Source organism: Dunckerocampus dactyliophorus, chromosome 21 (genome assembly GCF_027744805.1).
Source record: "Dunckerocampus dactyliophorus isolate RoL2022-P2 chromosome 21, RoL_Ddac_1.1, whole genome shotgun sequence".
NCBI classification, from domain to species: domain Eukaryota; kingdom Metazoa; phylum Chordata; class Actinopteri; order Syngnathiformes; family Syngnathidae; genus Dunckerocampus; species Dunckerocampus dactyliophorus.
The window spans coordinates 10944614-10968977 of record NC_072839.1 but is presented as its reverse complement, the minus strand read 5'-3'; the positions used below and the strand labels follow the sequence as shown (position 1 = coordinate 10968977).

The following is a 24364-nucleotide window of genomic DNA, read 5'->3' as shown; positions in this document are numbered from 1 at the left end:
ATGGTCATTTATTAACGAGTATATTGCACAACAGAGCAGCAACAGAACCAATGTTGGAATATCGTCCAGGAGCAAACTTCTCAGCCAGCATTAATAGCGCTGATTAGTTCAATGTAAACAACAGTACAGCAAGTATAACGTGCATGAGTTTCACACCGACAGCTGACTAGCATCTGCGCGTGTCCCGATTCGATATTGATATTGGATATCAGGCCGATATCAGCAACCGGATTATATCAGTCTGCATCTAAAATCTCCGATATACGTTCGGCCCGAACATGCCAATTCAGCAGTGGCCACATAGAGGCCATGTGATCACAACAACAACGTGTTCTAACGTGTCACGCATGGAGAAGGCATGTGTATATTTTTCGTTAAAGCCCGAAAAACACGCTGAGTGCAACACTTGTCATGCACAAGTTCCCGTGGTGGCGGACAAACCAAACTCATCGCGCATTTGAAGCAGAGTTACGCGGAAAACACCCACGGGACTACAAGAAGTCATTAGCTATAACAGGAAAGACGACCAGCCCCTCGTGTTGTGTAAAGGCGGGTTTAAACGCTTAATTGAGCACCTCCAACCTCGCTATATTATACCGAGCCGCCACTACATTGAGGATAAAACTACATAATTAAAAAAGTCAATGGGTCCGTTGTTCTCATGCCTGCTGTTGCTGTTTATTCTTCTCTGTTTGAGTAACATCACTTGATAACATTCCACACTACAAAATGTGCAATAAAAGTATGTATGATTCATGCTGATTGATATCGGTATTGGCCAATATTCAAGGTCAATATCGGTATGGGATCAGAGTTGCATAGGGACACCCCTTGTTGCAACATTTTAAAATGCATGCAGAGGTAGATAGAGCCATTGGATGCTGTCTACTCACGATACTTCAAATGAAGGTACATCTTGTGGAGTTCAGGAACAATCAATCAGGAGTTTGCCTACAGCCGCAGCTGTTATCGCCAATGTTTTTTGGTGGTTATTTGCTTTTATAGACCACACACTCAGCAGTTAACTGAATAGAGACCTTAATTGTATGGCATGTATGCTATTTAGGTTTGGATACTCATACACAACAACAACAGGTTAGCAAGTTAGCGAACAACAGAGGAAGAGTATGATGCTGATTTATTGGTGATGAATGAAGCAGTTGTTATTTCACTGATATTGACGACTGTACATTTCTTGAAAAACCGCAGTCGCCTTATATTGGGGTCAATACATGACAGTGAAGCTTGGCCACTAATGCCTCTGAAACGATACCATCGAAAAGGTCCTCAGGAAAGTGGACAGGGAACGATGAAATCACAATAGATGTTCCATCAAGAAAACAAGGATCCGTGACTCCCCGAAGAAGTCTGTCCACGCGTTTTATCGGTCTCATTTGTTGCGCCGTCCCCTGGACACCTCGCTGTCATGCCCTCAGTCCTCACATCGTCCGTCAATGTCTCGTTGGCCTTACCTGTTGTCTTCTACCGCTTAATATCCCACATCTCTCACATGCAGGATTGCATTTCAGTATCGGACGTGAGCCGCGATGCGTTTCAGTCGCCAAAACTGGCTTGTCGTTAGCTTGCGAGGGGCTGACCTCAACGCTGGGACAGGAGCCTTTGAATAAATCAAGGCTGGAAGATGCGATGGGGCATATGGCAACATATTGCGAGGGGAATCGTGGGGCTGACAGAGCGTTCAAGTGAAAATCAACAAAAAATAGAAGGAAAAAAGCATGTGTGTGGGGGCAGGAGGCGGGGGGCTTTTGAGAATGAAACTGTGTCTCCTGCTGAGGGCACACGAAATCGCTATCTCGGTGAGGGTCTTACGTTTGCTTCCCGCAGAGGGGGGTGAGCGCTGGCTAACCGCCTGAGGCTTTAGAGGGAAGCTAAAAGCAAGGTCCGAGGGGGGTTGGGTCAACGCAAGGTCACAGACGGAGAGATGGGATGATTGTGTCTGGTTTGTATTCACCGCCTGTCGCAGGACAGGCCGACGCATCAGCATTGACTACTCTTGCAAGATTTGTTTCAGGGTCACGACAAACCGCTTCTGTTTCCGCTAGTCCAATTGCACTTTCCATTTTTAAATAAGGAATCCTACTTTGCAAAAATTCACTTGGCACGGATGGATATGGAACCATTTAACCGCAAAAAATGAGAGATTACTGTATATAAATAGTTTTTTCGAACAAAAACCCACCAACTTGCAGGGCTGTGAATGCTCAATCGCGAATGCATGGGGATCCACCGTGCTTCAAACCTTTCATTTCCACAGTTTTCACTTTTCCACAAAGAAATCTCAAAGCTTACAGAAAATGAACGGTAAAAGAAATTTGAACATGAAGCCACTTTGTTTTAAAACCAGTTGAAACTGTACTTAATTGGTTCAACTTGAACATAAAGATGACACCGTTATTATTACTTTTGCCTCTTATTGAAAGGACTGGCAGAGAAGTGAAGCTTGTTACGGTGTTCATGATTCATTTGCAAGAACCTGAAGGACACATGACACATTCTGCACGTCCGTCATTGTTCTCAATAAAATCAAACTCCATATAGCCATCGTCATATTTTCTAAGCTTCGCCACTTCGGCCTTTGCATCCGTTGATGAAGTGGATGGACTTTAATATTTGTCCATTGTGCTATTTCCACCAGCAACAGTTGTGAGCAAATCCATCATCCCCAATATAAGAGAGTGTTTGTTTTATTGGCTTAGTCGTTCCTTATCATAGTTATGCACTTTTTAACCATATGCCATAACTTCATAAATTGTGCGCTCGTGGACTGATGGGGTTCCCGGACCCCTATTTCAGAATTCCTGGACGAAGCAACTGTTCACAAAGCTGTGGTCCGTCTGTGTGAGTCATATCTCTGTGGTGCAGCACAGGATTTTCAAAACACTAGAAAGATGTGCCTTTGTTTACCCTCAAAACGCCAAAAAATTGGCCACGGGCTGGCGCTGAGAGCTGGACAGCAGACGCGTCACTTCTCCAAACCGGCATTCTTTCTGTTTGCTTGACTTAATGAGATACGTCTATATGGAAGAGACGCTGACAGGCGGCGAGGAACCGCCCGTCATTTCCTCACGGAACGAGAAGCGCCGCCGCCGCCGCCGACATCCCCAACGTCTTAATTAAATAAGCACGGCAACTAATCATGCAAATCGTTCCACAGCCGGAGGAGAGGGGAACAGCGGCGGCACTGAATCAGCAGGTGATGAACGGGCCGGGAAGTGTGCAAAGTCACCTTGAGCTGCCTTTGACGTGAATTCAGCATTCAGTAAGAATGCGTTTACACTTGTGCTTTGCGCACTCTGGACCAAAAACAGAAAAAAATGCACACGTAGGTGCGGCCATTGGTAGCATTCGCATTTGAACGAGGCCCATCTCTCAAGCAGTCCGCATGATCGCCACTGCACATGCCAAAACCCTACCATCTGAGCAAACACTTGAGTTCCTTTTAACTGAACCGAAACATGATCTTGATGTTTCACTTGTCTCAGCAACTGTTTTTCAGGATGCGATTTCCAGGTCCGAAACAGAAAGAACGAGAAAATAAGGGCCTGTCCAAACGGGAATGTTTTCAGGTCAAAAAGGTAACGGATTTGATCGTTTCAGCCTCATCCACACGACAGCGACGTTCTGGGTATTTTTTAAAAAAACGGCTTCCAGAGTGAGACAATCTGGCAACGCAAATCAGTACTTTCTGAAAACCGTGACGTCACCGCCCCGTCGCTGTCACGTGACCAGAAGTGACCGCTGCTGACAAGCCAACATGATGTCAGAATACAGTCGCGACTTCACTCTATCACGGTTTTTCAAACATTTTTCATACATTATTGCTGTTTCTTGGTTGAAAAACGGCCTATTATTAGTAAAAAAAATGCATATCTAAGCAAATTATAAGTATTTTGGCCTAAATCAAGCATTTTCAAGAAAAAAAATAGATAAATGAACAAAAATACAAACATAAGGCACGTTTAAAGACGTGATATGTCAGCGTAGTATTCTACACTGGTCACTAGGTGTCTGTAATGTTACTGTAGAGGCCAGTGTATTGTGTAGTTCTGGGCTGCTGTTTATAGAGCGTGGGCTATAGAGTGACATTATGCTCGTCGTCAGTCTCGACAAGCCCCGGACCATCAGAACAAGACTGAAATATGCGAATGCGCTCATTCTTCTTCTATAGTTTTGGTGTTTCATGTGGTTCTGTCCGCGTCACAGCGCCACACGTAGGTGTGCCTTACGTATTACATCATTTTCACCGAGTGATCCGACCTGAAAACGCTCCCCATGCGGATGTGTCTATTTACCGCTCTGACAATGTGTGGACAACATTTCTAGCGCCCAAGACTAGTTTGTTTTCCGACCGCCAACAACAGGCGGTTCGCGGCAGGCCTGCCGGTTAATGATGGGAAAAGCGAGCCGCACATGGAGGTGAGGCGATGGGAACCTGTGGGTGGATGGAGGTGTCGGGGGGGGGGTGCATCTGCATTTCAAAAGGTGTGGTTTGAGGCACAAACATCAAAGAGTTTCATGTGAAGATTCTGTTTTGGGTCGTCGCACACGTCTGTTGACGAGCTAGCGTGTGGCCATAAATCATTTGGAATATTTGTCACCTGGTAAAATGATGTTGGGGGTTTTGCTATTTTGCAGCATCCAGCAGAGGGTGCATTTAGCTAGCTGCCTACACGGGATGCCGCGAGGAGCAAAACTGGAAGCAAACGAGAAGAGAGCAATGTTTGTTTTGGGTTTCTTTTTGTGACAAGTCCCTGCTGAACACATATACCCACAAATGCATATACCCAATAAATTGGTCTAAAATGAACTGAGTGAGGTTCCCAGGCTATAAGATACAGCTACATTTTTCAAGTCACTAAAAAAAAAAAATAGGAAGTGTCTGCACCCAAACACTCCGTCTAACTGAAAAAGATACTTTCTGTGTGTAAAAAATATTATTTTGGATTGGATTTTACTACTTTTGCAGCACCCAGGAGAGGGTGCATTAGTAAACTGCCTCGACGGGAGGCAGCAGGAAGCGAAATAGGAAGTAAACACCAAAAAAGAATTTGTTTTGGAGTTTTTTTCGTGCTAAATACTGTACATACCTACATCAACTTGGTCTAAAGCAGGGGTGGGCAAACCTTTAAATTACTTGGCAGAGGGGCTGTCTATATACTGTATAGGTGGTCATCAAATATAACAACATACTTACTCGTGGTGCAACAAAACGAAAACACAACACATCCACAGCAAGTTAAGGCATCACATAAATCAACTACTACTACTTCGTGGGTGATAAACAACAACTAAGTGCTAAACATAACTTAAACTGTTTTTACGAGTGCCCGCAAGGCATGCTGGGTAATCCTGCCGCAACATTATGAACTATGAACGTTAAAACATTGAATGCCATGTTAATGCAACCGAGCAAAAATGCGACAAACACGGCGAAATGACGGAAGAGAGTACCACAAGCTACCCAGCATGCCTTGCGGCAAGAATATATGGGCGTAATTTGGCATGGGTATTGTGCGTAGACATTTATTTGTATGCCCAAATGGTGCAGTAGCTAGGCGTCACGTGTGTGCTGACATGTTGAGTTGTTTGGATTGCTTTTTTTTTGGACTATTTCCTACAGGTTCGATGTTAAAGGTTTAAAAACAGGACTTTGGAATTTGCCCTTAGCGGGCTTGATGTGGCTCGCGAGCCGCAGTTTGCCCACACCTGTGAAATGAATGGGGTGCAGTTCCCAAGATGACAATGTTGCCCCATGCTTTTGTTTATCATACCCATTTTCATTCACTATCCCACTTTATTGGTTATTACATGAATGGTTATTCATCAAGGTGGTCCAATGCACATCCTGGGGTAAATAAATGAAATGATTGCCAAACCAAACAAATGTGTTAGTGTTGTGAATGTAAGTTATTGATTTTCTTCTAATAAATAGCTAATTTCGTCAAACAAACACAGGGAATAGATTCCAATTTCGAGGCTTCAACTACAGCAGCGGCTGACACAGGCAAGAGTTCAGCAGCCATTTTCTAATACATGATGACAGTGAGCATCATCGCATAATAAAAAGTGGAGCATCTGCAAACACTGGAGTGTGACTTTCAGATTGCCTCGGTTGCCGCGTTGGATCAGCTCGTAATCCTCAGCCCCTTCAGGCGCCCGGCGGTGCAGATAAAGCTCGCTTTGAGATTGCGTCCCTTCAATGTATCATCATCATCACGCACCAGGCAACACGGACGCGCATCAAAAAGCGAGATATTTCGGCGCATAGCAAGCACGTCGACAAAAAAATAAATATTAGGAGATGCAAATATTTGTCGAGGACGTATCACAAACACAATACGCGTGTAGGCTGAGAACAGATTATGCATCACTGCATGTGTGAGGGAGCGCTACCGCAACAGAAGGGTGCCAAAAAGGGCACCCCTTCACAACTTTTCACAATGGAAACATGCAAAAAAGACTGCACAAAGGAATTCTATATCCTTCAGCATTTGCAAGTCTGAGAAAACATGACACCCATACCAGCAGGGGGTGTGAGTCGTCTGCTAGCATGATTCATGTAGCTACTTTAACTACCACTAATCTCAATCACCACGAGCATTGTGGTATTGCTTTTTGCCTTTTCCGCTCACTACTGCTTTGCTTTTGTTTTTGAAGAAACTAAAGTATGCAAATGCAACGCGTGGCTAACTTCTTTTTACACTTGTGTGACAGTTTGTGTTAAAAACATTGGAGTAGAAGAGTTTCATCTTACTGTGATTGACTCATTTTTACACTCCAAGGACAATTAGGAATAACAATAAATGGTTACGTTCACCTCCTTGTAAAGGTTTTATGATGGGGACTGAGGTTTTATTGCTACAGGCACGTAAAAAAACAGCAGAGGATCTTTAATGAGCATTTTTGCAGCTGATTCCTAAAAACAGCAGAGCGCTCCTCTCATATGAAGCTGCTTTGAGTGGCATTTTTTCAGCTGATGGTTAAAAACAGCAGAGGGCTCCCCTCATAGAGAAGATCTTCGACTGGCGTTTTTGGAGCCGATTCCTAAAAACGGCAGGACACTCCTGTAATGTTGAGGATCTTTGGGTAGTGTTTTTGCAGCTGATTCCGAAAAGCAGCAGAGCATTCCTCTCGTGTACAGGGCCTTAACAGCAGGGAATTCTGGCATATAGCGAATCTTTAACTCGCATTTTTGCAGCTGATTCCTAAAAACAGCAGAGCGCTCCTCTCATATACATGACCACTGACTTGCATTTTTGCAGCTGATTCCTAAAAACAACAGGGCGCTCCTGTTCTATAGACGATGTTCGACTAGAGTTTTTGCAGCTGATTCCTAAAAACAGCAGAGTGCTCCTCTCATATAGAGGACATTCCACTAGCATTTTTGCAGCTAATTCCTAAAAACAGCAGGGCAGTCCTGTTATATAGAGGATGTTCAACTAGAGGTTTTGCAGCTGATTCCTAAAAACAGCAGAGAGCTGCTCTCATATACAGGACATTCAACTAGCATTTTTGCAGCAGATTCCTAAAAACAGTAGGGAATTTTGTCGAAGAAAATAATCTTTGATGAGCATTTTTGCAGCTGATTCCTAAAAACCACAAAGTGCTCCTCTCACACAGGGGATCTTTAATGAGCATTTTTGCAGCTGATTCCTAAAAACAGCAGGGAATTTTGTCATTTAATGGATGGGTGATTAGCGTTTTTGCAGGTGATTCCTAAAAACAGCAGAACGCTCCTCTCATATACATGACCATTGACTCGCATTTTTGCAGCTGATTCCTAAAAACAGCAGGGCGCTCCTGTTCTATAGAGAACATTCGACTAGAGTTTTTGCAGCTGACTCCATAAAACAGCAGAGAGCTGCTCTCATATACAGGACATTCTAGCATTTTGCAGCTGATTCTTAAAAACAGCAGGGAATTTTGTCATAGAAATAAATCTTTGATTAGCATTTTTGCAGCTGATTCCTAAAAATCGCAAAGTGCTCCTCTCACACAGGGGATCTTAATGAGCATTTTTGCATATGATTCCTAAAAACAGCGGAGTGCTCCTCTCATATACATGACCATTGACTCACATTTTTGCAGCTAATTCCTAAAAACAGCAGGGCACTCCTGTTATATAGAGGATCTTCGACTAGAGTTTTTGCAGCTGATTCCTAAAAACAGCAGGGAGCTGCTCTCATATAAAGGACATTCAACTAGCATTTTTGCAGCTTATTCCTAAAAACAGCAGGGAATTTTGTCGAAGAAAAAAATGATTAGCATTTTTACAGCCGATTCCTAAAAACCGCAAAGTGCTCCTCTCACACAGGGAATCTTTAATGAGCATTTTTGCAGCTGATTCCTAAAAACAGCAGAGCGCTCCTCTCATATAACGGTGCTTTGACTGGCATTATTGCATCTGATTCCTAAAAACAGCAGGAAATTTTGTCATATAAAGAATGTCTGATTAGCGTTTTTGCAGCTGATTCCTAAAAACAGCAGGGAATTTTGTCATATAAAGAATGTCTGATTAGCGTTTTTGCGGCTGATTCCTGAAACAGCAGGGCACTCCTGTCATATAGAGGATCTTTTTACTAGTGGTTTTGCAGCTGATTCCTAAAACCAGCAGGGAATCCTGTCATAAATAATTTTGACTAGCCTTTTTGCAGCTTTTACAGCAAAGCCTCATATAGCAATATGACAATGTCATATAGCAAATCTTTGACTCGCTTTTTCTCTTTTTTTCCCAGTAGGTCCTTAAAATAAGCAGAGGGCACCTGTCATATGGATGCCCTTTGAAAACTGTATCTGCAGCGGATTCCCAAAAAACAGCAGAGCAGCACTGTCATACAGATGATCTTTGACTAGAATTTTTGCAGTCTGTCCAACAGACGATCTTTGACTAGTGTTTTTGCAGCTGATTCCTAACAACAGCAAACACACCTGTCATACTAGCTTTTTTTGCAGGAGGTCCTTCAAAAGCAGCGGCTGTTTTATGACTTTATTTACGACTATATTGTCAATTTGGTGAAATAAAAGTTTTAAGATAACCAAGCCTTGCGATGACATTGCACACAAGGTAAGAATGATAGTGAACGCCTATCATGTTAAAATAAACATTTTGACTATTATTTGTTGTGATATGCGTGTAAACACCACATTGGACGACAAGTGACACTTCACGTCATCTTTCGTGTCGAGTGACTGACAGCTCAACACCGACAAGCGAGCATCTTAAACGAAACACACACTCACACACACAAAATCAGCACACGAAAAATGTCGGTGCATAAACTTACAGCGATGGTTGCGACGCTTGCCCTTGTACATGGTCATCATTGTGTGCCGGTGCAGCTTGGAGGAGTCGGACAGAATGAGACTTCCTGACTGGGAAGAAATGATCTCTGACTGAGAGCAACTGCCGCCGCTTCTTTTTGGATCGTACCAAGTTCGGAGAAAGGAGGGGGGTGTTCTTGTCTCAAAATATGCATATTAAAGGGAGAATCTTAGATTGAGAACCAAACCAAAACAGACACATGTTGCAGTTGACCTTTATTAACATATGCCAAATAGTTTAGGGCGAAAAAGCTGGTTTTGTAGACGGAAATTTCCGTGATGGTGGTGGTACACCACTACAACAACACCTAGCCTAATAAAAGCTGACTTTATTACATTTTCCCTGTATTATCTGTGAAAATATTTTCAAATAAGGCAGAAGCACCACACCTTAATGGCTATTATAGGTTATTTATTGTTAACAGAACCTAATAGAGACCACGAGCCTTTTAAACATGCTAGGGTCACGTGCCATCATAGCCCTTGCTACCCTGTTAGCCCACAATGACTCCACCGTGTGTTTCCCCCGAAGAATATTCTTCCAAAATGGTGACAACTGATTGATTCCTTGATAAAACAGCATATGTCTGCACTTAAACAGCTAGCTGAAAAAGATCACTTCTGTGTGAAAGAAAGATGATTTGGGAGGATTGTTTGTTTTTGTGCTAAATATGGGACTACTGCATATACCCACCACAAAATGGCGTGAATGGAGTGAGGTTCCCATGCTGTATATGCACCCAAACACTCTTGGAAGAAATATTATTTTGTGGGAGGGATTTTCCCTTTTTGTTGCATTAGTTTGCCGCCTAAAGGGGCTGCAACAGAGAGCAAAATTGGAAGTAAACAACAGTGGTTTGGGAGTTTTTTGGGGGATAAATTATGTATCTGCAAAATATTGCAATACTGTGTACAACAAACTGGTCAAAGTTAGCGCATCAACACTTCTGAATCCCTTCAACTTTTATGTTGCCAGGGTCATGTTTATCTTATATCTTGAAAAATAGTAAGAGTATGCATCCAAACGCATCTAACAAAGATTATTTCTGTGTGTAAGAAAGATGATTTTGGGGGGGGGGGGTTTACTCTTTTTGCTCCACTAATACATTTGCCGCCTAGACGGGCTGAGGCAGAGAGCAAAATTGGCTTTGGGAGTTTAATATCTGCTAAGCATTGCAATATTATACCTGGAACAAACTGGTTTCAAGTGAATAGAGTGGGCTTCCCAGGCTGGTAAAGTTAGTACGTCAATACGTTTGCATCCTCTGCATAGAATTGTTTGTTGACATGCTCATATTTATAACTCTGTCTGGCTGAAAATGATCATTTCTGTATGCAGTGGCTAATCACTTTGCTCCATCTACTTTACAGTCCCTTATCATAATCTCTCATCCACCTTAAATTCCCTGATAGTTATCTCTCAGCCAAAGTTATATTGTCTGATTATTATCTCTGGGTGACATTGGTTTAAAATGAACATAAAAAGCTCCCCGTGCGCAGAAAGGCAAAGAAAGCACCTTCAATCTACTGTATTACATCACTGTATTATTATTAAGAGGCATGATGAATTGTGCTGTGGAAACAAAAAGACTGCAACCAAGGATGCAAAAATGAACGGCACTGAATTACAACATCCTCCCTTGAGCGTTCATTTATTCTATCTGTGTGGAGGTGCTTTTGCTATTCATTACGCTGTTTAGAATGCTACAAGGAGTGGATGCGGGTGCAGGTCTTTTATGACATTATTTACAGGATTTATTATGCTGCACTGTGTTCCATTGTTGTGCCGCTAATGAATTGCTGTACAGTACTGGAGATCTGCCTGGCGTTTAAAGTGCAACAGCGACATCTGCTGTCCCAGATGGAACAATAAAAGACGCAAAAATGTGAGTCTTTTGCAATATTTTTTGAAATCTTCATCTTGTGACTTGGTCTAAAGTAAAATAAAGATATGGAGACAGGAAGTGTAATAAAACCAATAATAATATGCCAAAACTGGATTAGATTTTTAAAAATCGGTCAGAGACCTAAATGTAAAATGGGTGGAACACAATATAGCGCTATAAGTCCAACAGTGACCTCTAGTGGCCAACATAGAGAATGTAAGCTTCCAATTGAATGGCTGTTGATTCGATTAGCTAGATAGCTACAAAAACAAGCCATGAATCTATCACATACTGTTAATTTAAACTCCTAGTTTATAACGTATACATTCTCTTCTTTGATTTAATGGTTTACCATTTATTTTTTAAATTATATATATTTAATTTCTTAATTTTTACAGGCAACAGCCGTTTCTGGCATGATTCCTTTCTGAAAATGTACGTGAAGTTGATGTAATTTTGTTCGTATATGTGTATGTAGGTTTTTTTCTGTGTAAATAAAAAATATAGACAGATAGATTCACAGTGCAGAATTATATACTGTCAAGTGTTCATTCCAGCAAATAATGGAGATAATAAAAAAAAATCATGCAGGGCGGCGGAGGTTAAAAAAATCCAATGGAGTGACAATAATATCTCTTGGATGCAATGGAGCCACAAATGACTAAATCACAGGCCATGGAACCCATTTAAGGATAGATAACTTTTCTTAAATCGTCATTTTCTGTTATTCTGCAAACGAGCTGCAAAACAGCTGCAGTACATCTGGAACGCTGCTGCTGGAGTCCTGACTTGAATCAGGAAATATGACCATATTAGTCCAGCGCTGAGGTCTCTGCACTGGCTTCCTGTCGCCCAGAGAATAGACTTTAAAACAGCTCTGCTTGTGTACAAGTCTTTTCATGGTCTTGACTTCATGAGACTTTTCACACATGCACAATTTACCTGCCGTTGAATGAGATCCCCTCTCATTTAATACAGGTCAAAATAATAGAAACCCTCGGCATGGTGCAGTGCAATAATTAAGAAGCACATGAAGAATTTGTGAATAGCCTCCATAGCTGAGCATTGCTGTGATTGTAAAGGTAGATTTTGATATGCATTGGATTAGATTGTGCATGTCCAGTCTCTTGTAATAGCACCCAGCATCCACAAGGTGACGCTCGGTGACCACAGAGTGAAAAAAGAGGCCTCCACATGCACGGATATGACAAGTCACACAGTCTCCACCCATCATTTCCAACCCAAAATGAACACTTGAAGGATGCATTCCCCGTTTGTTACAAGCCCTCCTCCTCTCCGTCCTCTCCCTCCTCCTCATGGGGTCTCACAAGCTGAAATCTCATAAGACAGCATGAAGTAATGAAGGCATCCCATCCTGCCTGCGTAAACAACACACAGACGGCTCATTCATAATTCCGGCGACAGACTTTCAAAGCCGGCGGAACCCTCAGAGTCCCACAAGTCATCACTTTAGATGCGTTTACCGTCATGGACCCGTGATGCTTTGCTCGGCTCTTGTGAGGAACTCTTCGGTCTGGCCTTCATGTGATGCATTTGCGCTTCATTTGTGTGTAAAATACCCTAATTTGCCCATACCCTCTATCATACAAATGTAAAAAGTCATGTATATGACTGTATGTTACGTTGTGGGCGGCAGCTTGGCGGTTCGATCCTCGCTCCCTCCACCCAGTCGCTGTTGTTGTGTCCCTGGGCAAGACACTTCACCCACACAGGAGCCCAGTGTGAATGAATGTTTGGTGGAGGCCGTAGGCGCGAACTGAAAGCCACATTTCCGTCAGACTACCCCAGGGAAGCTGTTGCTACAGACGTAGGTTACCACCACCAGTGTGCGACTGATAAGTGAATGAATAACGGCTTCGCTTCATTGTGAAGGGCTTTGAGTGCCTTGAAAAGCGCTATGTAAAATCGAACACATTATTATTATTATTACTACGCCGCATTAAGTAACATTTCAACGTTCTTACCTGTTGTAAAAAGAAGTTAAGCAAGAGTCATGTTAATATATTTCCATATGCTGCATTTAGCGGCATTTTGTCACAAGTGCAAAAAGATGTTAACCACTTGCAACTTTAGTATACGAACAGATGCCGCATTTACTAGCATTTTTACAGGGCATTTTTTGTAAAAAGAAGTCAATCACGAGCCATGTTAACATCCACACGTGACGTTTTAACATTCGTGACTGTCACACAAGTGTAAAAAGAAGTTAACCCCTCATGGTGTTCACACGTCAACATATGCCACATGTTTTAAAACTGCCAACTGTCACACAGGTGCAAAAAGAAGCGAACCACTTGTCATGAACATTCTTCACTGCCATGCAAGTGTAAAAACAAGTCGAGCACTGTTAATAGTCAAAACGATGGAAAAAAAAAAAAAAGTTTTGTGTGACTTTGGAGGCGTGTTTCTCCTCTTGCTCCTAATTGATTGACCGCTGGAGGGTTTAAATGTCGAGGTGGTAGCTAACAGTATTGTAGTGTTTTTGTGGCCTGTAAAGATGGTTTGCCATAAAAGCAGCCAGGGCATGAGGGAAACACATCCCCCTGCACCCCTGCTGCCAGGATGTCTTTTCCTCTCCTTTCCCTGCCTGCTCGCACAAAGCCTTAGCGGGGCATGAGGCACAGTGCGGACAAAGTGAGATGGATGACTGCGAGGATGTTGGCAGAGGAGAAGTGCAGCTAATTCTCTGATTGGAAACCCTGCAGTTCAGAAGGCAGAGAAACACTGAGCCGTGAATCAGTCAGAGTGCAAGGCTCAGTGGGATGCAGCTAGCTGTGTGTGTGTGAGAGTGTGTGAGTGTGTACGTGGGCGTCTACATATGTTCATGTCTGTTAGTGTGAAAACAATTGCCTCGGTGTGCGTACTTCCTCTGCACTCGTGTGCCTCAGCGATGACACACTTGCTTGAGCCAGTAATTTGGGACACAATCAAGCCGGCATAATTCCTTCTCACGTGGAATTTTTAATCAACTCTGCCTCTGGAACCGATCCCGCTTTCGTCAACCAGAGTGTTGGAGTGAGGGATATTCGCCAGCACATGTTGGCAAAATGAAAACTGGCATTGCCATGATAGTCACTGTAGGATCCTCATGTTCGATATAAATTCCACGATACAGTAATGATTCATTTATCTTCACCTGACCGTGATCAGTGAATTTCCACAAATTCCTTCTTTATAAATGGAATACTTTCACAGTTAGGGCATAGAGAACCTGTTTATGACCTTCTAAATATGGGTTTAACATTATTAGAGCCCTCTAGACATAAACAACACCCCTATAGTCACCTTTACAACCGTATTACCCAATATAGTAGATACAATCATAAAAAGTAAGCCATTCAAGATAAGATAAATAAAACCTGTGAAATAAATATCTTCCGGATGTGTGGAGGACAGGAAGTGGCGGCGAGGGTTCAGAGTTGAGTTTTAGCTTGGCGTGGCTTACGGCCGAAATGGTAGCCCGTGTTATTATATCCATCCATCCATCCATTTTCGATGTCGCTGGTCCTCATTAGGGTCGCGGGGTTATGCTGGAGATGATCTCAGCTGACCTCGGGCAAGAGGCCGGGTACTGGTCGCCATGTTATTATCATGATTATGATTATTATTATTGAGATTATTCAAACCGGCAAGAAAAGCCTGGTTGTATTCCGCCAATCAAGCCTGGTGCTTGTGTGTTTCACCGAACATTAAAGTAACATCACTGACACCTAGAGGCCAGTGTAAAATACTACCTATCACAATTTGAATGCGTCTTCTTAATGCCTTAAATTTTTATTTTAGTTTATTTAGCAATTTTTATGCTTCTACATGCTTAATTTAGGCAAAAAAAATTGAAACATGTGCATAATATGTTACTAACAGGTCGTATTCAACCACAAAACGGTATGATTTATTAATTCATGAATTCATTCATTTATATTTGAAAAACCTTGATAGAGCGAAGCTGCGAAATATTCCATATATTCCGTGTACAGTAGATTCCCTTTAAACTTTAAAAAAGTATTACAGTGCTTCTGAGCGACCACCACCTTTTGCCTGCTGTTCTATATGGGACAGTGTGACACGCTGTTGTTCCATAAAACTGCCTGATATATTCCACACCATACCCTGATATACCATGAAACACCTCGCTGGTTCATAACTCTTATTAATCCCATGGTTAACTCAGCATGGTGTAGGATTGTAATGTTTAAAAAAAACAAAAAAAACTGCCGGTGTTCCGCCTCACAGTGACAGCGCGGCAACCTGACCTTTACACTGAGCGCTAGCTAATCGGACGGGACCTCATATCACAGCCGACAAAGACTCCAGGGATGGCGAATGTGGCCTTTTACCACTTCATAATAACTGATCCAGTCATGGCGGCGATCAAGACTTAAGACACAAGTGCTGATATTCCCCTCAAGGCGCAACGACGGCAGCGGAATGTGCATGTGATAAATGCTTGCGTGCTGTGTAATGCTTTGTGGCTGGTCATTACACATTCAGTGATAATTGCTGCACACGGGGGCCAGGCGGCATAACCTCGCTGACCCCCTCTGCTTAGAGCACAAATTAGAAATCACTGTGACAGACTCACCGCCCTCAGTGAAGATGGACGGAATAAATAAAAGAACATAAAAAAATACAGCCCGTAACCTCGCCTTAGGCCGCTCTCTCGATGCCTTTCTCCTCGCTCCTCTCACGCTCCTCTGATCCTCCATGGCCAATTACGCCGCCCAGCTGCAGGCTGGTGAATCACCACCACAATGACTCAGAGCTTTGGGGTCAGGGGAACTTGGACCTCGCTGTCCAGAAAAGGGTACCGCAGGCTACCTGAAGTCTAGCCTCAGGTAGCCTTTCTGACCATCCTGAAGTACTCCCGTTCTAAAAGTGGCCACTTGGCCTTTGCGGACCTCACACTTGACCTACTTTAGGGACTAGAGGAGCGTCTTTTTGAGGGATTTGATTAAAACATCACATTGGCTGCTCACTGGGCCACATGAGGGACTCATAGGATCACATGAATAGGACACATCAAACATCACACTACCATAAGAAAGATTACATTACATTACATAGAAAATGGCTGGAATTCCACCAAGCTAAACATATAACACCCTGATATTCCATGTAAAACTCTTCTTTTTCATATTACAACTAATTGATATTCCCCATAAACATCTTCTCTTCCCGAGAGAAGCCTGGTATTCCATATGACTTCCTGATATTCCATATATGAGCCCCAATATTCCATTTAACACCTTTTGTTTCCAAACAATACGTCAGCTCTTTATTCCAACTAACAACCTGTTATTTACCCTGTAGACCTTGTATTCCATCTGACTACTTGATATTTCAGATATCACCAATATCACTCTACTGTATATACCAGCCTGCTATCCCATAACCAGCCAAGACACTGTATTTTCTATTAAAGTGGGGTACTCCACATAACTACTTAATATTCTATATATTACCTTGACATTCCATATAACGTCCTGATATTCCATGTAAGAGCCCCGTTTTCTGTATGACTGATGGACATTCGACACAGTACATTACCTTGATCTTCCATCTAACAACCTGTTTTTCTAATATTCCTAATATTCCATGTTAATTCCTGATACTCCATATCCCATATTCCATATAACAGCCTGATATTCTCAGCAACGCGTCACCTCGTCATTTCATATAACAGCCTGATATTGCACATAGAAGACCTTTGTATTTGATATGACTGACAGATATTGCATTTATCACCTCGCAATTCCAGATAACTGACATTGCACATAGAAGCCTGGTATTCCATATGTATTGTCTGTATAACAGTCTGTTACTCCTAACGAGCTTGGTATTCCATATGACCACTTGGTATGCCATATATCACCCTGGTATTCCACATTACAGGATGTTATTCCTCCTAAAACCGTGGTAATCCATATGACTTCTTGATAGTCTATATACTATATATGTATCATCCTGGTATTCCATTGAAGAGCCTGTTATTTCCTGTACTAAATCTGGAAAACCATATGACTACTTGATATTGAATATGTCACCCTGGTATTCCATATAACAGCTTGTTTTTCCCAACAGAAGCCTGATTTTCCCTATGACTACTTGATATTCCATATATGAATTTGATATTCCATATAGCAAAACTTTGAAAGGAAATTTCCAAATATTAATAATGAGTATTTGTGCTGTGTGAAAATCACCAGGAGGACATTTTAGGTGTTACCTGTGCTGGTTCAGTGTGGTTTTGGGCTGGCGGCTGCTTGCTATGCACCCCCCCTTGGCCCGGAATGACGATTGATTGTGGCGCTGCTGCCTTTGTAATCGGCTTTGGATGGATTTTGCATCTAAATCACTTTATTATTTATGTGGCCAAGTCTCGCCAATGCCATTCGGAGGCGGTATGATTGGTGATCCATCACACATTATCCTTCAGTGCGGCCATTAATATTGTAATGGGATGGACCTTCAGTCAGCGCCAGGTGGGGGAAAATCTCAAAAGTGTGAGTCTTTCTCCTCCTCTGCTCACAGCTTACACAACAGCTTGTGAAAGTGATTTTTTTTCATCTTTTTTTTTTTTTTTTTGTACTTTCACTGTCCTTCCCCGACAGAGCTTCAAGCAGCGCCTGCCAATGGCACACATCTGCTGCCTCCAGAGGCACAAACATGCTCGCACCGTGTCACGTCAGGAATACTTCCTCTCACTGTAGATGATGAAGCTGTCAGCGCTGCTACATCACATCTTTAAGAGTCTTATGTAAACCCCTTGGAAAATCCCCTAAAAACCACTGTTTGGTTTTCAAACGGCTGCGTTTGCAGCAATGATATGTGGCATACGGCATGTCGCGTTTAACGGGACACATAAAGCATGCAGAATATAGAGTAAGGAAGATTACTTAAAATGCATGTAGCATAAACTTTTAAGGTATGTTGACTAAACACTGCATAAAACATGTAGCATACTGTATTTAGCTTAAAGCATGTTGCATAAAGCAAAGTGTACTTTGCATGAAGTAGTAGCAGCACGTAGCAAAACGCATGACACTTGTTACATAGAGCATAAAGCACATCGCATGCAAAAAGTAGCACAAAGAATGTTGCATTAAACACATGTAAGCATGTAGAACAACACACCAAGATACCAATCCAGAGCTACAATATGCAATCCCCTCAGTAATTGTTTGCATGATAAAAGCATATAGTATAAAACATGCGGCTTGGTTGCCAGTGTGCCTAATAAAGTGGCCAATTCGTCGACACGGTATAAAGTGTGTGCCTCAGAGGCCGTGACAACTCGGGGTGACAAGCATCCAAAACATCTGTCCGCATGTTTTTAGGTGGTTTGGAGAAGCAGCAGAGAGATCTCAGCGGGCGCTCCGCACATTGATTGGAGCTTCATGGATGCCACCAATCATCTTGTCACAGTGTCACAAAGACTTGTACACCACCCCCCACTTCCTCACTCAGATTGCAGCCGGGGGGCGAGAGGACACACAACAACAACAGCAACAGCAACAACATCCCCACATAAAAAAGACAAGCATGGTGGAGATGTGCGTGCATGGCGGCTACAATTGTGCAGATGGATTTCAGCACCACGGACAGCACCCAGCAACCCATTGGCTCGACTGCATAATACAAAAATCATCTACGTTTTTTCTTTTTTTAGTTAGTCATTTTATTGATATAAAATTGATATTATTTATTTATTTATCTTATTGAATTAATTATAATTTATCTGTACTATTTATGTGAAAAAAATATTTAGAAAAACACATGTACAGTATGATATTGTGACCACATTTATGATATTATATTTTTTTATACTAAACTGACACATTTATGTGATAAATAATTCACAAATAGGTGAAAAAAGCAACACTTGTAGCATTTAAAAATGTGCAAAATCAAGTGTTGGCTCACTATTTGGCACCCACAAGATCACATTCAGAGGATAAGCGGCATAGAAGATGAATGAATGAATGAATGAATGGAGATCGCATTCACTGTTCTCATTTGATTACTTATAGCACGTCTGAACAACATATTCACACAAGGCAACCTTTATTGTACAGGTGTAGTCCAAAATTGGCAAAACGTAAATATAGTAACATTACGAGTGCTTAACTCCTTTTTACACTTGTGCGACAGTGAAGTTTAAAGTTGCTCGCTTCTTTGCACACTTATATAAAGATTACGAATGTTCAAATGGGAGTTCAAACATTGACCTAAGGAGTTAACGCACTAATTAATTGTCAAGCACTGTATAAACCCTGAACAGGGGAAGCTTTCATGTGAAAAAAAAAAAAAACTTGCTTCATAGAAGGAAAGTTGTTAACATTCTGTATTGGGAAAAGGCAACCGCTTTAAGTTGAGGATGCAGCACCGAGCAGATGTTTAGGACTAAGTCCAACATCTGGTGTGTGTGCGCTCACAAACAACTATACTAATTTAAATGAAGATGTATAACAACAACCGCGAAGCTGTGCCGTATTTTAGTTACTGTAGCTCGTGCGCTATGAGTGGAACACGCATACATTTCCATTTGTCCCCAATGAGAACATACAGTGCATCCGGAAAGTATTTACAGTGCTTCACTTTTTCCACATTTTGTTATGTTACAGCCTCGTTCCAAAATGGAATACATTCATTTTTCTCCTGAAAATCCTACACACAACACCCCATAATGACAACATCAGAACATGTTTTTTTGCATGTTTGTTTCACATAAATGTTTCAGATCATCGAACAAATGTAAATATTAGTCAATGACAACACTACTCAACCCAAAATGCAGTTTTTAAATGAAACGTTTTTATTATTAAGGGAGAAAAAAACATCTTGATGATCCCCAAGACCTTTGGGAAAATACTCTGTGGTCTGACAAGACAAAAGTTTAACTTTCTGGAAGGTGTGTCTCCCATTACACCTGGCGTATATATATATATTTAACGCTGCATTTCAGAATAAGAACATCATACCAACAGTAAAATATGGTGGTGGTAGTGTGATGGTCTGGGGATGCTTTGTTGCTTCAGGACCTGGAAAACTTGCTGTGATAAATGGAACCATGAATTCTGCTGTCTACCAAATCCTGAAGGAGAATGTCCGGCCATCTGTTGGTGACCTCAAGCTGAAACCAACTTGGGTTCTGCAGCAGGACAATGATCCAAAACACACCAACAAGTCCACCTCTGAATGGCTGAAGAAAAACAAAATGAAGACTTTGGAGTGGCCTAGTCAAAGTCCTGACCTGAATCCTATTGAGATGCTGTGGCATGACCTTAAAAAGGTGCTTCATGCTGGAAAACCCTCCAATGTGGCTGAATTACAACAATTCTGCAAAGATGAGTGGGCCAAAATTCCTCCACAGCGCTGTAAGAGACTCATTGCAAGTTATCACAAACGCTTGACGCAGTTGTTGCTGCTAAGGGTGGCCCAACCAGTTATTGGGTTTAGGGGGAAATCACTTTTTCACACAAGGCCATGTAGGTTTGGATTTTTTTCTCCCTTAATAAAAAAACGTTTCATTCAAAAACTACATTTTGTGTTCAGTTGCGTTGTCATTGACTAATATTTACATTTGTTTGATGATCTGAAACATTTAAGTGTGACAAACATGCAAAAAAAAAAAAGAAATCAGGAAGGGGCAAACACTTTCTCACACCCCTGTTAAGTATTCACAAACTCAGCACTTTGTTGATGGACCTTTGGCAGCAATTCCAGCCTCAACTCTTTTTGAACATGAAACCACAAGCTCGACACTGTGGGCAGATTCGCCCATCCATCGTATTTGTTAGGATCGTTGTCCTGCTAAAAGATGAGCCGTCCCCCCAGTCTGAAGCCCAGAGCGCCCTGAAGAAGGTGTTCAGGATGTCTGTACATTACCGCACTCATCGTTCCCTCTATCCTGACTCGTCTCCCAGATTCCTGCCCCACAGCATGATGCTGCCACCACCGTGCTTCACTGTAGGGATGCTTTTGGCCTGCTTTCCCCCAAACATGACACCTGACTCCCATGCCAAGGAGTGTCCTGACTACTTATACACATGTGATTTCTGAAGATTTTTTTTTAATTTTTTAATTAATTTGCAAAGATTTAAAAAAAACACCAACATTTTTCATGTTGTCATTATGGGGTGTTTTGTGTGGACTTTTGAGGTTAATTTATTCTACTTTGGAACAAGACTGTAATGTAACCAAATGTAGGAAAAAATTGGATGCCCTGTATCGTCGTCGCTCCATCTACAAGTCATCACATGGCCAACGAGCAATACAGCCCAGAAGCTGCATCCCTTAATTGACAATTAAGGGCACCCTCGTTTTCCCGGAGCTGATGCTTTTTCTATTAGCGCAGTGACGGCGACGGCGTAATGATTTGGGCTTGAAAAGAGTGACCTCCGCCACGGGTCCTGCCCCCACCCCCCCTTACAAAATGTTTCATTAAAGAGTTATTATCTCGCACTGCAATTTCAACTGTCATAATCCGCGAGAGACGACGTGATAGAATTACACTCATGTGGACAAATGTATTAGGACGCCTACAGAAAGTGAAAAGTCAATAGGCCTCAAAGTCATTTAAACATTAAGGAAACATTTTAAATGTATGCTCAACACAATGTATCCCACGGGGAATCTTGCAATTCTTCATGATCGTGTGAATGTATGGTATATGCAGGGGCGGACTGGCCATAGGGAGCACTGGGAGTTTTCCCAGTGGGCTGCTGACTCAGCTCATTAAAACAACAACAGCGAAACTATCTGACTCATCACGCAATGCATGTGTATGTGTTTAAAGGAAGGATTGCTAAACTGTACTGTGGAGCGTAGAGCCCAAAGCATGTGGCATGTAACGTGTAACACCAAGCATGGAGCATGTAGAACAGCTGTGTCCAAACTTGAGGGCCACGTAGCCAAAAATGGAAGGATGCAACTTTGATATTTTGGATGTATGCTAAGAAGTTATATATACACACCGTAATTTGAGCTGTATAGGACGCACCCACTAAATTTAGAGAGAAAAACAGATTTGTACATAGATATAAGGTGCACTGGACTATAAGCCGCACATGTCCACGTCATAAAACGGCATAATGTGGCAAGCACGAGTCCGTGAGGAACAGGCAGCTCTTTATTTGACAGGAGCCAATCATGAGCTATGCAAAAACTCACAATGGGCTTGTCAACCCATTGGAAATTGCAGGAGGTCATTATTCAATATAACAGTCTGACTCACTGTGTCATCTCACTAAGAACGCTCAACTCGTCACACAGCAGCTTAACACACAAAATGTACCTAAGACATATACAAAAAAGCTCTTTTTTCCCTATATTTTTCCAAATATTTCAACTTTCTTCATAAGTAATCTCTGGAAATGTTCTTCCTGTAATATTATAATTTTATTTTCAGAATATTTTGACTTATTCCCATAATATTGTAACTTTTTGCCCAACGTAATTTCCCAAAACTTCATTTTGTTTGTCAGCTCCATGCTACTAAAATGACACTATTTTTTTATTCTCATAAAATTGCAAGTTATTTTCTTGTTAGAATATGACTCTTTGCTCTTAATATTTTGACTTTATTCCCGTAACATTACAGTTGTTTTTTTTCATACCTGCTGTTTTTTTTCCCCCCAACTATTTCAACTTCCATCCAACCATCCATCCATCCATCCATCTTCTAACGCTTATCCGAGATCGGGTCGCAGGAGCAGCAGCCTAAGCAGGGAGGCTGAGATTTTCCTCCCCGGCCACTTCGCCCAGCTCCTCCTGCCTGATCCCGAGGCGTTCCCAGGCCAGTTGAGAGACACAGTCTCTCCAACGTGTCCTGGGTCTTCCCCGAGGTCTCCTACCTGTCAGAAGTGCCCTAAACAGGCGTCTGGGAGGCATCCTGACCAGATGCCCGAGCCACCTCATCTGGCTCCTCTCAATGTGGAGTAGCAGCGGTTCTACTCCGAGTTTCTCCCGGATGACAACGCTTCTCACCTGACCTCTCTTGTGAAATTTCCGCAGCTGGGTTTCATGTCGCATGCAGCATGAAGAAACTTTCACAAAGCAATCAAAAATGCCCGCCTGAGAGCAGCACTTTTCACATCCTTCAGCAGGTCCCCTCCCCATAACAGCAAACAAAGACATTCCCCCGCATGGACAAGACAAAGCTGACTCACCGAGAGGCTGTCCGGCGATGACGCGAGCGTTCTCGCCCGCCACGGCCGCCCGGGCGTTCCTCTCGTTCAGGTACTGCACGAAGGCGTAGCCCTTGTGCACGGAGCAACCCACGATCTTGCCGTACTTGGCGAAGATGACCTCGATGTCGGTCTTCTTGACGATGGCCGTGTTGAGGTTGCCGATGAAGACTCTGGAGTTGAGCGAGCGTGGGTCATTCTTGTTGGTCACGTTGCTGGTCTGGGTTTTACCAGTCATCCTCCACCTGGCGCACTCCTGGGACACACAGTTGTTGTTAGCGGTGGGTGGGGTCATGCACGGAATACAATGATAACATGACAATACATGATCTCTTTTAGTAAGACATGATGAAAACCCAGTATGTCTTTTGACCATATACAGTACACCACTGTGCATCAAAACGACCAATAGAACTCTTCTACTCCTGAACTGCTTCTCACAAAAGGGTGAAACTTTGTGAAAACATGCACCCCTACTGTGTTGCCTGTGCTATTATTTTCCGGACAAATACACCACATGGTGGCGCTGTTACTTAACCCCATGAATTAAAATTTCTCACACAGCTCTAAAAAAACCCAAAAACAACTCACTGTCACTTTAGGTTGTTTAGCCGAATCGCCTCAAAATTCGAAACACACGTTTATGGAAAATCTGAGTAGATTTGTTGAAAAAGATGGCTGCCATCAAGCGAAACATCTTTGCAAGTGCCCATTGACCAAAGTCTCACAATTATAAAAGTTTTAGGATATCTGTATTCCATCTATGCTAGCATGTCCTTCGAAACATTCTGACCAAAACCCATAGGGGGCGCCACAAATGTCATTTACCATCATGTGGCAAAAAAAACATTTTTACCTCTACCAAGGAGGTTTTTGCCAGCGTATCTGTTTGTTTGTTTGTTTGCGATCAAAATAACCTGAAAAGCC

General features: G+C 42.3%; 1 protein-coding gene across 7 annotated transcripts in view; it reads right to left on the bottom strand.

Annotated features, from left to right (window-relative positions):
* LOC129173933 (RNA-binding Raly-like protein) overlaps positions 1–24364 on the bottom strand; it is a 170774-nt gene that overhangs the window by 16875 nt on the left and 129535 nt on the right. For all 7 annotated transcript variants that reach the window (XM_054765317.1, XM_054765319.1, XM_054765316.1 and 4 more), the window contains one exon: positions 23420–23693. In XM_054765317.1, the coding sequence (XP_054621292.1) occupies positions 23420–23675 (256 nt within the window). In that variant the 5' untranslated portion in view covers positions 23676–23693. The remainder of the gene's footprint in view (positions 1–23419; positions 23694–24364) is intronic.